Here is a 13,908-nt window from a genome sequence, read left to right as displayed (position 1 = left end):
GAGCCTCAAGGTCCAGTGAAATGTTTAATTGTCCACTACCATTTACAACTGAATGTTATAGGACAGCAGTTTAGGTCAGATCTGTTGGCCCTGGGATTGCAGAAGCCTATCTATTGCATGCTGCTTGGAATTGAAGTAAGAATTGATTGTAGCTTCACCAGCTTGACACCTCAGTTTTAGATATGCCCAGTATTGTTCCTGGCATGTTCTCCTTTACTCTTCTCACTGCAAATCGGTCTAGATGATTCATCCCAGAGATTGGTACAAGACAGCTGTGGTTATTCCCTTACTCCCTCTCTTGCTGTTTTACTCTCCACAGCAGTCAGAGATTTTCTACCAAAGGAATCTAGAATTTCTCCAACAGTGATTCCAAGAGAAAGGGGAACTTACGAGCCCAAACCGAAAAAAAACAACTGCCGAATGACAACCCTAACACAATCAATGAATCTTTATTGACTTCTACCTTTTTCATTTGCATACTTTGCCAAGTTTAATATCTGTGGAAAGTTGTACTGCTTTTTGTGCATTCATGGAATTGGATATATTGGTACATTTTTTTTTTGTAGATATTTTTATTGAAATTTAACATTTTTGCAAATTTACAAAAATAAACAAAACTCTCAAATACAAACATTGATGTACAATTAAATCATATATACAATAGTCATAATTTAACAAAGAAAAGAGAAAGAAAGAAAACAAAAAAAAGAAAAAAAAGAAACGAAAAAAGAAAAAAAAACTCAACTTTCTACTAATCTAACCTATAACTAACCAGAGTGTATACCTAAGTCTCTTACATGCTCGGAATGTATAAACATCAAATATAATAAAACCCGTATTCGCGCAGGATTCCTCTCCCAAGGGGCCCCGGAGCAGCCCGGTCTGAAATCTTCACTAAATAAAAGCCCTTGTTAGGATAGCCGAAATATCTGCATTTATATAATTCAAAAAGGGCTGCCATATTTTATAAAATAGTTCAGTCTTTCGGTGCACCATATTTGTGAGGAAGTCAAGGGGGATATATTCCATAATTAATCTGTGCCAATTTGAAAGTCCAGGGGGGCCCTCAGCCACCCAGTTCACCAAAATATTTTTCCTTGCACAGAAAGAGAGAATAGAAAATAGTCTCTTCCCATGCATATCCAGAGATGAGAGGTTCGAAAAGCCCAAAAGGAGAGATACAGGGTCCACCCTAATTTCCGTTCCTAAAATTTCTGTCAGGGTATTTGCCACTTTAGTCCAGTATCTGCGGATTTTCTGACAAGTCCACAGACAATGTACAAGAGTACCCACCTCTATTTTGCATTTGGGACACATTGGAGATGCTCCTGCCTTAAATTTTGCCAGTCGAGCCGGAGCTATATGGGCCCTATGAAGTATCTTTAGTTGGATAGCCTGAGTTCTGTTACAGATAGCAATTCTTCTAGCATTTTCCCAAATGTCATTCCACATATCCTCAGAGATTTCTAGCCCCAAGTCCTGCTCCCATGTTTTAAGCAGGTCATCCATGTCTCCTGAGACTCCATCATGTAGCAAATGGTATATAGTACTAACGGAGGATGCCCCCGCTGGTCGTAAGACATTACGTTCTCTGTCTGATTTATAAAGACTATCTATTAATGTAGTCTTCCTCTGTATATAATCTCGAACTTGGAAGTATCAAAAGAGATCCCCATTAGGTATTCCGAATTTCAGACGCAGCTGCTCAAAGGACATCAGGATCCCATCTTTAAATAGGTCCCCTAAGCATGAGATGCCCCTGGATCTCCAGAGTTTAAAGGTGGCATCTGTAATCCCCGGTTGGAATCCCCATGCGCCTACTATTGGTGCATGGGGGGATGTTTTATGTGAGTTACCCTCATTTTGCCGCATTATATTCCAGGCCTTAATTGTGTTTAATATTATGGGATTTTTACAGTGGTCTGTAATGATTTTCCTCTTATCTGAAAATAAAAGGTTAATAAGTGGGTATTTTACTTGGGAGGCTTCGATATCCAGCCAAATTGATTGTGGATCAGATGAAACCCAATCAGCTATGTAACTTAGTAGGGAGCTTAACTGATATTTCCTAAAGTCTGGGAAGTCCAGTCCTCCCCTTGCCTGTGGAAGCTGTAGCTTCTTCAGCTTAATAAGGGGCCGTCTATGGTTCCAAATAAAGGAGCCCAACCAGCCATATAATTTACGTAGGGCTAGCCTTGGCAGCATCAGCGGGAGCATTCTCATAGGATATAAGAGACGGGGCAGAACATTCATTTTAATTAATGCTATTCTCCCTAGCCAGGAAATCGGAAGGTCTCTCTATCGCTGGAGGTCCTGCCTTATCCTTTCCATTAATTGTACAAAATTAGCCCTATACAGCTGATCAAATACTGGCGTGATAAAAATACCTAAATATAAGAAGCCCTCCAGGGACCAACGGAAGGGAAAAGGGGATCCGTCCATTAAGTGGGGTATCATAGCCAGACCACCCATTGGCATGGCTTCCGATTTTGAAAAATTAATTTTATAGCCTGAGAATGCACTAAATGTATTAATAACTTGAATTAGACGAGGCACTGACATTAAAGGATTACTGAGGAATAAGAGAACGTCATCTGCATAGAGGGTAATTTTGTGTTTACCTGTACCAATCCTCGGGGCCGTTATATTAGGATCAGTCCGGATGGCTTCTGCTAATGGTTCGATTATCAGTGTAAACAACAATGGTGAGAGAGGACATCCTTGACGGCAGCCCCTACCCACACTGAAGCCATCCGATCTTAACCCATTAGTAATAACAGCTGCTTTGGGGTCATTATACAATGTTGAAACCCATTTGGTAAACACCTGTCCAACGCCAAACCTTTCCAATGTGTAAAATAAATATGACCATTCAACCCTATCAAATGCCTTTTCCGCATCCAATGAAATTACTACTCCTGGTATCTTTCCCTGATGACAGGCTTGGATCATATTCAAGACCCTTCTGATATTATTGGATGATCTGCGGCCCTTAATAAATCCCGTCTGGTCCTCCTTTATAATATATGGCAGTACCCTTTCTAGTCTTAGTGCTAACATTTTTGAGAGAATTTTAAAGTCTACATTTAGTAAGGATATTGGTCTGTAAGATGCACAATCTTCTGGGTCTTTTCCTTTTTTGAGGATAAGAGAAATATTTGCTTCTTTCAGCGTGGGCGGGAGACAGACCTGACTATGCGCAAAATTATACATATCCATAAGTGGGTCAACCAATATTCCTGTAAATTCTTTATAGAATTCAGCTTGAAAACCATCCGGGCCCGGTGCTTTTCCGCTCTGAAGTTGCCTAATTGCCTCAAGTATTTCTTGGACTGTTAAAGGGGTATTTAGGGCCGACACCTGTTCCGGAGTCAGGCCCGGGAAGGTCAAATTTTTAAAAAATGACTGCATCCTCCTAATCCTATCTTCACAATCCTGCGATCTATATAGTTCAGAATAAAATTCTTTAAAGGTCGCATTGATCTTTTTATGATCATGAGTCAGGGTACCTGTACTTTCCTTGATGGTCGGAATAGTTTGAGGGGCTTTCTTTTTCTTTGCAAGAAATGCTAAGTATCTACCCAGTTTGTCGCCATATTCATATAATCTTTGTTTCGCAAATAATATTTCCCTTTTAGCCGTTTGAGTAAGCGCGGTGTTTAAAGCTGTCCTAAGAGCTGTAATCCTCTGCAATTTTGTGATAGAAGGTCTATCAGCGTATGCTGTTTCGGCTGCTTTTAGGCGAGCTTCGAGCAGACGCTGTTGCTCTCCCTTCATTTTCCTCTGGGTCGCTGAATAGGAGATGATCAAACCTCGTGCATAAGCTTTGATGGTCTCCCACATCATTGACGGATTGCTAGCCGTACCAGTATTAATTTCTAAAAAAGTTTTAAGTTCTTGGGAGAAGTACTTTAAAAATTTGCTATCTTTTATCAGGAAGGGGTCCATACGCCAATGCCGAGCAGATGTCCCATTGTTCTTTACCTTAGTTTCCATGTATACAGCGGCATGGTCAGAGATTGCTATAGTACCTATTTTACAGGTTGCTATAGAGTTTAGAAAAATCGATGGGGCAAAAAACATATCAATTCTTGTGTGACATTTATGTGGATTAGAGTAGAAAGAAAAATCTCTACCCTGTGGATGGAGACATCTCCATACATCTACCAATCCTAATTCTTTATTCAGGTCCGCCAGTTGTCTAGATCTGGGAGATACTCCAGCGGCACTCTTGGGAATCCTTTCTATTTCCGGATCCATAATACAATTAAAGTCTCCCCCTATAATTGTATGACGGGCACCAAAGGCCATCAGTTTTGAAAAAGCTTCCGTTATGAATTTAAAGGGGTGTGCCGGGGGGCAGTATACATTTAAGATCCCATATTCCTCTCCATTTATGAGGGCTTTAATCAAAATATATCGTCCAGATTCGTCTTTTATCTGATTTAGAATTTTCAAAGGGAAGTTCTTCCGGACAAGGATAACGACTCCCCTGCTTTTTGAATTAAAAGACGAAAAAAAGGCCTGATCAAATCCGCCCTGTCGTAATTTTAAGTGTTCTTTATCCGACAGGTGTGTCTCCTGTAGGAGAGCTATATCAACTCTCTCCTTCTTAAGATTTGATAATATTTTCTTCCTTTTAACTGGCGAATTACTCCCCCTGACATTCCAGGTGCACCACTTAACCGACTGTTCAGCCATAATCATCTGGACAGATCCGAGACCCCTCGGGAGGGGAAACCCTATCTAGAACATCCCGAGCATGGAGCATACAAGATTTACAAAAGTAAAGATTCTCTGATACACTCAAAACAATATAACAAAAAACCCTTTCTAAGTATAAAAAATATAAAACATTCCGAATTGGAGATTTTCTCCCTTGTTCCCAGGGAGCGTCACTTCCTCTCCCACAGTCCATCTTACCCTCTTCCAACCAGTGCCCCACCCTTGACCCAGGTGTTCCTCAATAAAATGAGGAGAATTCAAATATAATATAAAGCTAGAGTTAACAGTGAACACCCCACCCCCACCCACACCCACATCTAAATATATTTGGGAATATTAATATCATATATAACTATAAGATTACAATCTCAACACGTAATACTTAAATATAATACCACAAAATAACAGGGGAAAGAAAAACAACCCCGCTCCTAAAAACAGAAGTAAAATAGAATAAGGTAACCACCTCCCCCTATCAACATTAACCAAACGCCCCAACATATATATATACATACACACATAGGGGGAAAGATAAGAAAAGATGAAGGGACGTAAACCAAAATAATGGGAAAGGCAGACCAGCGTCCACAATCTCTTACAGCTTATTTAAGAGAGTCCAAGAATTCCTTAGCCTTCTCCGGTGATCCGAAGTTATATATGGATCCTTCGTGGCTAAGGCGTAGCGTCGCTGGATATCGTAAGGAGTACTGCATATTTAAGTCCCTTAAACGCTTCTTCGCCTCATCGAATGCCTTCCTCTTTCGGACCAAAGCTGGGGAGAAGTCCTGGAACAGCATGATCCTGGATCCTTTGTGGGTCATAGCTTGGGGATCTTTTCCCAGATTTCTTGAGGCTTCCAGGAGCATCTGCCTCTCCCTATAGCTCTGCAGCTGGAACAGGACCGGGCGTGGGCGCTGGGTTGAGCCGGGCCCACGTACTGTGACCCGGTAGGCCCATTCTACCCTTACCCGGCCTGATCCAGCCTGCAGATTTAAAAGTTGTGGCAGCCAATGCTCTAAGAATGCTGTCAGCTGGCCTCCCTCTTCCTGCTCAGGAAGGCCCAACAACCGAATATTTTTTCTACGACATCGATTTTCGAGGTCATCAATGTGGTTTTCTAGGTTCTGGACTCGATTCTCGAGAAAACGGATGTGGTCGGCTGTTGATTTTATCCCAGTCTCTGAGGCTGCGGCCTTCGACTCCACCTCTCTGACTCGGCACTCCAATTCCTGAATGTCTCTGCCCTGCTTCTGCAGCTCGGCTGATAGTGCTTCTCTGCTCTGCCGAGACTCATCGATAAAAGCATCAATCTTCGCCTCCCACCTGGCAAACATCTCCTCAAAGCTTATCTTCATTGGTAAATCTCCTGAAGTAGCTGAAGACACCTTTGTTGCAGCTGAAGAGGGAGAGGGTGGGGGAGGGGTCCCTGCTTTCTTAGAGCCGCCTGTTCCCTTCCCTTTACTCATTTTCCAGCTAGTATTAGACTATTTAAATGTACTAATAGGTAACTATTTAAGGTTAACAACTATTATAAATGGTTTAGTGAGTGTGGTGGGGGTGGATAGCCCACTTTTCCCAAGTTTTGGGTAGAGCACTGTAGACTCAGTCTTGCTGGGTCGCCGCCATCTTGGATCCCCCATATTGGTACATTTTTAATACTTAAATAATTTTACCTGGATGGGTTTCAGCAATAAAACCAACCCCTTATATATTTAACACAAAAATATTTGTCTGGTGTAATTCTTACAAACTGAATACAGTTAAGTACATTGTGAATTAGCAATCCAGCATTCTTTTAAAAATATAGAACTCTGTAGTGCTCAAAAGAAAACTGGGAAAGTGGATAATCAATCTCTCCCTTCTTAATGAGTGATATTCAGGGGCTTTTGTACAAGATTTGAACTCACAGACTAATGAAAAAATTGGAAGTGGAGACCAAACTAATGCCTAGATATAATTTAAAATGTCAGTACAGGTCTTTTTTTGTGTGCTGTAGTGATGCAGAGCTAATGCAAATGTCCATGTTCAAAGCTTAGAGTGTTTTTATGACAGAATTAAATAACTTGGAATAATTTAAAGACATTGCCCACTGAATAATTCATAACTGTGAATAGACATTTAGCGATATAAATCCAATTAGAAGCTACAAGAAATTCAGAAACTAGTGACTACAGCAATTTGGAAATTGAATTACAGGAAACAGAGGAAGCATGGAACAGGAAACAACTAGCCCTGGTAAAGATTCTGCTAGAGCAGTTTAATCTACAGCAAGAATTCCAGGAGTCAGAAAAAGAGAGAGATAATAAAAAGAAAAGGAAAGCAAGAGACAAGAGAGCAAACAACAAAAAGAGAGAAAGCTAGAAAGAGAATTTCAATAAAAACAGGTTGTGCTGAGAGGGAGAACCCTGCTGTATCCAGTGAAGACACTTCTCATGAGAAGCTTCCCCTAACTCAGGGTCAAGGCCCAAGTTTTGAAATTCACCCACATGTTCTCAAAACCTGGGGGTGGAGATGTGTAGGTATTTGTATTTCATTTGAGAAGGTTGAAAATCAAATGATATGGCTAGCAGAGAGCTGAACAATGCTAATGCAAAGCAGGTTAACAAGCAAGTCCTTGAAAATTATGTTAGGCTGACTAGCATTTTAAAAAATTTATTCTATGGGATGTGGATTTCACTGGCTGGTCACCATTTATTGTCCATCCTTAGTTGACCTTGAGAAGGTGGTGGTGAGCTGCCTCCTTGATCTGCTGCAGTCTGCCCTTTGTAGGTAGACACACAATTCCGTTAGGGAGGGAATTCCAGGATTTTGACTCAGCGATAGTGAAGAAATGGCTATATATTTCCAAGACAGGGTGGAGAGTGACTTGGAGAGGAACTTGATGGTGGCGGTGTTTCCATGTTTCTGCTTTCCTTGTCCTTCTAGGTGGAAGTGGTTGTGGGTTTGGTAAGTGCTCTCTAAGGATGTTGGATGAATTTCTAAGATTTACAAATCAGCAGATTGAGAGTTAATCAAAAGAAAATTGCCAGCACTCCTGAGCTCACTCTTATAGCTAACCATCAGAAATCCAACAATTTAATTAACTACAGGAGCCAGAAAAGAATATCAGCAATTTTTGAGACTCTGATTTGCAAATAGAGATGATTAAAAAACACCACCAACCACGTCCCCACCTCCTCCCAACCCCCAACCATCCCAGGTAAATTCCAGTGTGTTCATCAAGTGACTCATAGAATACTGGTACCAGAGAAATCATGCTATAGAGTTAGTAACAGTGGGCATGATCCCAAGATTGCCTATGCAAGAGGTGGACATTTGTTGTGGAAAACCTGACAGATTGGAAAGTTGTACCCACAAAAGGTCAGGAACAGTTGTCAAAATAGTTGGAAGGCTGGAGAAAGGACTGCTGAAAGCCAAGTAAGGATCAGGGGCAGTGTAAGGAGCTGAGGAATATCTGAGGGTTAAAATGGCTAAGGAGATGCCATCTTAGTTTAAAGAGGCCAGGATCAGATTGGCCACATCTGAAAGAAATGTGAGTGAATATGGCAAAGGCCAAAGCCAGATCAACAGTGTCAGGAAGAATTAGGATAGAATCCAAAGAAGTTAAAAAGGTCAAAGCCAGGCCATTAGAAATAAGAGACCACGGAGTCACACATGGAGTTTAAAACAAATGAAGTGAGTGACTGAGGAATTTAGTCGACTCCTTTTCAGAGTTAAGTGGAGACAGGTAGGAAGCAAAGAGACATTGATGGGGATGCCTCACTTATTGAAAGAACCAAAAGAGAAAACAGCAGATGCTGAACACCCACCCCAAAACAGTAATGTTCTGTGGGGGACAGGTTAGGGGAAAACCATTCCGAGGACAAAGAGAAAGGGAAGGGAATATACGCCAAAACAAAAGGTGGATGTGGAGACCCAAAGGGGTATACCAGTGAAATCAATCTGGATTAATCCAGTGATAAATCAAATGAACAAGATCAAATTTTAAACCTCAATAAACTCAACAGAATAAATATTGGACAGAATTTTCCCACCACTGAACAAAGTGGACCATAGCATAAAAGTTGGGAAAATTGCATGAGATGTGATAGTATAGAGCTTCTCGATATTGAGAGCAAGAAGTCTCACTTTCAAATCATGTCCTGGACAGTGAGAAAGAGTCTCAATAGTGAGCATCAAGAGGACTTTGCTTTTATTTAATCTTGGGATCTTGTGTCATAGGCTGGCTAACATTTATTGTTTCCCCCTAATTGCCCTTGTGAACAACATGATAAGCTGCCCTTTTGAACTACTGCAGGTCATGTGCTGTAGACAGACCCACAATGCCATTGGTGAGGTGGGGGCATGGAGTTCCAGGATATTGACAGTGCAACAGTGGAAGAATGATCGTATATTTCAACAACAGGATGGGGAGTGGCTTGGGAGGAACTTGCAGATGGTGGTCTTCCCATGTATCTGGTGCCCTTGTCCTTCTATGAGGTAGCGGTTGAGGGTTTGCATGGTTCTGACAAAGGATCGTTGATGAATTGCTGCTGTGCATCTTGTAGATGGTATGCACTGTTGTTACTGAGTTACCGGCTAAGGATGTGGATGTTATGTCAGTCAAATGGGCTGCTTTATTCTAGATGGTGTCAAGATTCTTGAGTGTTGCTGGAGCTGCAATCATCCAGGTAAGTGGGGAATATTCCATCACACTCCTGACTTCTGCATTATAGATCGTAGATAGGGTTTCGGAAGTCAGGAAGTGAGTTACTCGCTATAGTATTCCTCGACTCTGAACTGCTCTTGTAGCCATTGTATTTTTATTGTGAATCCAGTTCAATTTCTGGTGATTTGAACCCTCAAGATGCTGGTAGTTGGGGATTAATTCATGGTAACACCATTGAATGTCAAGGGGCAGTGGTTAGATTGTCTCTTATGGCCATTGTCTGCCATTTGTGTGGAATGAATGTTACATGCCACTTTTCAATTTATACCTGGATATTGTCCAGGTCATGTTGCATTTGGATGTGTACTCCTTCAGTTTCTGAGCAGTCACATTTGCATGCATTAGAATTCACTAATATCACATTGTCAGTTAATCTTGTCACATGTATATGGAGTTTCCCATTCTCCCACCCACCAGACAGAAACCAATTAGTGATATTTTCAACATGAAAGTCACAGCAGTTACCTGTGACTTAAGCTTGCCAGTTGCTCCTCTGGGCCTCCATCATGAATGCCAAGGACCAATATCTCAGGGCACGTTCCATGGAGAGCAACCACATTCACCCCCTCCACAGATCTTAGCATCTAACATTTACTAGCCTGACTGCACTATCGTGGCACGTCTCTGATATATGTACAATATAGCACAGCATTTCAAGCATGCAATTTGGAGAGCACCAGCACGTTTCATCCGAATACTGCTGTAAGGGACAAGCACCCTCTTATGGATTGGACCATGGAGCATCTCAAGGCTTCATCACTCTATTAGCATTCACTCATTTGGTGCCCACTTTGATGCTCACAATGTAGCACTGCCACTTGAAGAATGGACCACAGTCAGATCTATTTTAAATGCAAACTATCAGGGGATTTGTGGCATATCACTTGGAGAGCTGTAACAGATCAGTCATGGATCTGGGCACTCATCCTTTCCGAGTTTCCTTCTACATCAGTAAGGGGAGTGGGCAATGGTCAGTCCAGCAGGGTACCTGGATGAAAGTCAAGGGACATTACCATGGGATACTTTGTGAAAGGAAAGTTGGGAAACTCAATGCTGGAAACTGGAGACTGCTACCACAGATGCCGAGGAGACAAGAATGGTGAAGCCAGATATTTGACATATAATGGGTATAGGTGATAGTAAATGGGAGGATATTGCTTTAAGGGTGGTTGTGGCCTTGAATGATTACTATACAGCACAATAGTGGGAAAACATAATTGCAGGTGGAGTAGGAAAACATGGAAGATCAGTACTGATAGGCTACCCAGGCAGCACAAGGAACAAATAAATATTGATGTTCAGGGAATTTCCTTGCTTACTGGCTATACCTGCAACTCACTGTGTCAACTGCAACCTGTATTACCTGTCATGTTCAATCAACTTGAAAATGCACACTGCAAGTGGAAAATGGCTATGACCACAACTGGAGTGGATGGAATCAAACATTTGTTTTGCTGCCTGAGCAAATGGGCTTTACTTGTGAGTAAAAGAATCCCTAAACAGCACAGGTCGAGGTCATCTGTACTCATAGCATCACATATGAGAAATGCATGCAATGTACAACTGTTTGGTGTGCAAATCCTGGTCACAAGCAATCTTGACTATGTCATTGGTCATTACAGCTTGAAAACTGTCTTCTCTGTGAAACAAAAGTGACGTGGCAACCTTGAAAGAGGCATCTGCAGGCCCCAATTCACAGAGACAATCCAAGATCTCAAAGGCTACATGAAGCACAAAACCAATTCCATCAATCTTGAATTGTTAAGTGTTTACAAATTTATTCTTGTATGTAGTGATGTATTTTGTGATGTGGAACTGTGATGACAAGGTCTCAGTACTCAGAATCATAGAGATCATACAGCATAGAAACTAATCCATATCCTTTGTGTGTTCAAGTCCTTGTGTTTTCTGTGCTTCCTCCAGTGTGTCCACTCTGATGTGTCTTCCAGCACGTACCTCCTCACATGTTCTAACTTTGTCTATACGCTGCCAACTGTGCTCTATAATTATAGTTCTGTGTCATCATTACAAGTTTCTCCTGGAGTTTCATACAAAACATTTGGAAATAAGGGAGTTATCCATCAGACATTCAAATCTGCTGGGCAATTCCCACATTGGGAGTTCCACAGGACTCTGATGTGCATCTTGGCTCATTTATGCCTGGTCTCTGATGATCTGGGCTATTATTTAGTTTTATTTCAGGAATGTAGCCATTATAGAACTTTCTCCAACTTTGAGTTTATTCAAGACATATCCAGTCCCTGCTGACTATCTTCAAAGGTAAAAACATGCACTTCCGTCTTCATAAGATCTCTAACAATTACACCACCCATGCATATAACTCCAGTATAAGTTGTATCACCTTTTTATGTGCCCTATATACAAAGCAACTGTCCTCAAATATAGTCATCGCAAAACTATAGATAACCATGAAAAATAACAGTATTATAAACCTCACCATTGTAAAAATATAAAAGAGTTAAGACAACTATATAAGAGAATTTGTGGTACAGATTGCCAACAGAAGTGGTGGAATAAAGTGCCATTGGAGTTTTAAAAAAATAAAGTTGATGGATGCTTGTCAAAAAAGAATCGTATGCATGATTTCAAGTGAAGAGTTTCAAATGAAATTCAGGGAAGTGGAAAGGTTTGCTTTATTAATATTATCTTCCCAAAAACACCATGCAAAAAAAACCAAAATGATTGTTTTACACCGTATTATAATGACATACCATGGCAATAAGAAACAAAACTTAATGCCTCTTATTCACCTTATAATTCTGTCATGTCCCCTTCAGACTATCCTGACTGAAGTAGGAGGACCAAATCTTGCGCTGGGAGGATCAAAGCTATCCCACAATGCCATGACAACGTCGTGCGCTTGCGCAGCAATACCGGTTGGTTCACACATGCGCAGTAGACGCCTGAACCGAAGTCGTTTGCGTAGCGGAGGATGGTAAAGAAGCGTCTGGCGGCTCTGTTCAGTCACATCAACCGAAGAATGATAAAGTTTTTGATTGCACTTGCACTGCTTGCATACGTAGCATGTGAGTACGTGATTGGTTTATTGTGCAGAATCCTCAGAAAATAAATCAAGGGCTGATTCCGAAAGAATGAGGAAATAAGGCTGAAAAATAATGGGGAGAATGGAGTGGAGAGAGTGGAATCTGGGCGGTCGTATGTGGAGGATTGAGGGGGGAGGGGTGTAGAATTGAAGGGGGCTAGAGAACTGGGAGTTGGAGAATAGAGGGACAAGGGGTGCTGGAGGATGTCGTGCAGTATGTAGAGGGGGACAGATGCCGGCGAACAAGAGATTTGGGACGAGGGTGTGTTGGAGACGACAGAGTGAGGGCACATGAGAATGTGTGCGATGAGCGAGGGTTGGTGGAGAATCGAAAGGATGATGGTTTGGGAGAATGGGGCATGGAGAGTGGGAGGGAGGCTGGAGTACTGCAGAAGATGAGAGTTTTGGAGACTGGCAGTGAGTTGTGACTGGAGAGGGGGTCATTGGAAAATTGTGGTATGGGCCATGGGAAAGTGGAGGGACATGGAAAATCAAAGGATGGCAGTATTGGAAGACTAGAGGATGGATATCTGGTGAGTTAGAGAAGAGACAGATGGTAGAGAATAGGATTAAGGCCTGAGTACAGGTGGAGTCTGCATTTTCGTGGGATAGAAAATGGAATGGGATAGATCATAGTGGACAGAGAATAGAGAGCCAAGCATTGCAGAGCACAGATTGATCAGGGAGAAAGTACTTTAAGACCATAAGAGAGAGGAGGTGCAAGCCAACCAGCATATTGAGAAAGCTCTGCCATTTGTGAGATAATGGATGGTCTGATAATCCTCAACTCTGCTTTCCTGAATTATCTCTATAATCTTTGATTCTCTTGCTAACTTAAAAATCAGTCTCTCAGCATTGAAAATATTTAAAGATCTAGTTCCAACAGTGGTCTTCAATTAAAAAAAAAATCCACAGACACTTTCCTTACAGGGGTCATTCCTCCGCTTTCTCTCAGGTAGGTGATCCCTAACTCTGTTACATCCTGTGATATGTTTCACACCCAATGAATTCCCTAAGGATCTAAATGCTTTTAAATAAAGTCATCTCTCATTTTTCAAGCCCAAGCTACTTAACCTCCTCTAAGAACGTTCCACCATCTCCAAAATCAACTTAGTGAACCTTCTCTGGACTGCTTCTCATGTTTTCTTAGATAGGGAGCCCAAAACCATTCATCGTATCCAGATGTATTCTAACAAGTACTTTGCATGTTTTAGCAAGACATTCCTGTTCTTATACTCTTCCCTATTAAATGAAGACAAATGGTCCATTTGTCTTCCCTATTATCTGCTGAACTTGAATGATAGCTTTCCTGAATTTGTGCACAAGTGCTCCTAAATTTCTGTCTGCTTCAGCTTTTTGAAATCTTTCTCCAGTTTGAATAATATTCATCTCCTCTATTCTTCCTGCCAAA

At 41.4% G+C, this 13,908-nt stretch overlaps 1 protein-coding gene across 2 annotated transcripts in view; it reads left to right on the top strand.

The window, feature by feature from the left end:
* Positions 1-12,355: 12,355 nt before the first annotated feature.
* Positions 12,356-13,908, top strand: part of uxs1 (UDP-glucuronate decarboxylase 1) — a 72,241-nt gene continuing 70,688 nt past the window's right edge. For both annotated transcript variants that reach the window (XM_060826661.1, XM_060826660.1), the window contains exon 1: positions 12,356-12,480. In XM_060826661.1, the coding sequence (XP_060682644.1) occupies positions 12,387-12,480 (94 nt within the window). In that variant the 5' untranslated portion in view covers positions 12,356-12,386. The remainder of the gene's footprint in view (positions 12,481-13,908) is intronic.

This window comes from Hemiscyllium ocellatum, chromosome 6 (genome assembly GCF_020745735.1).
Source record: "Hemiscyllium ocellatum isolate sHemOce1 chromosome 6, sHemOce1.pat.X.cur, whole genome shotgun sequence".
In the NCBI taxonomy this organism is placed as follows: Eukaryota; Metazoa; Chordata; class Chondrichthyes; order Orectolobiformes; family Hemiscylliidae; genus Hemiscyllium; species Hemiscyllium ocellatum.
The sequence above is the reverse complement of the archived record's forward strand: the minus strand, read 5'-3'. Positions and strand labels throughout refer to the sequence as shown.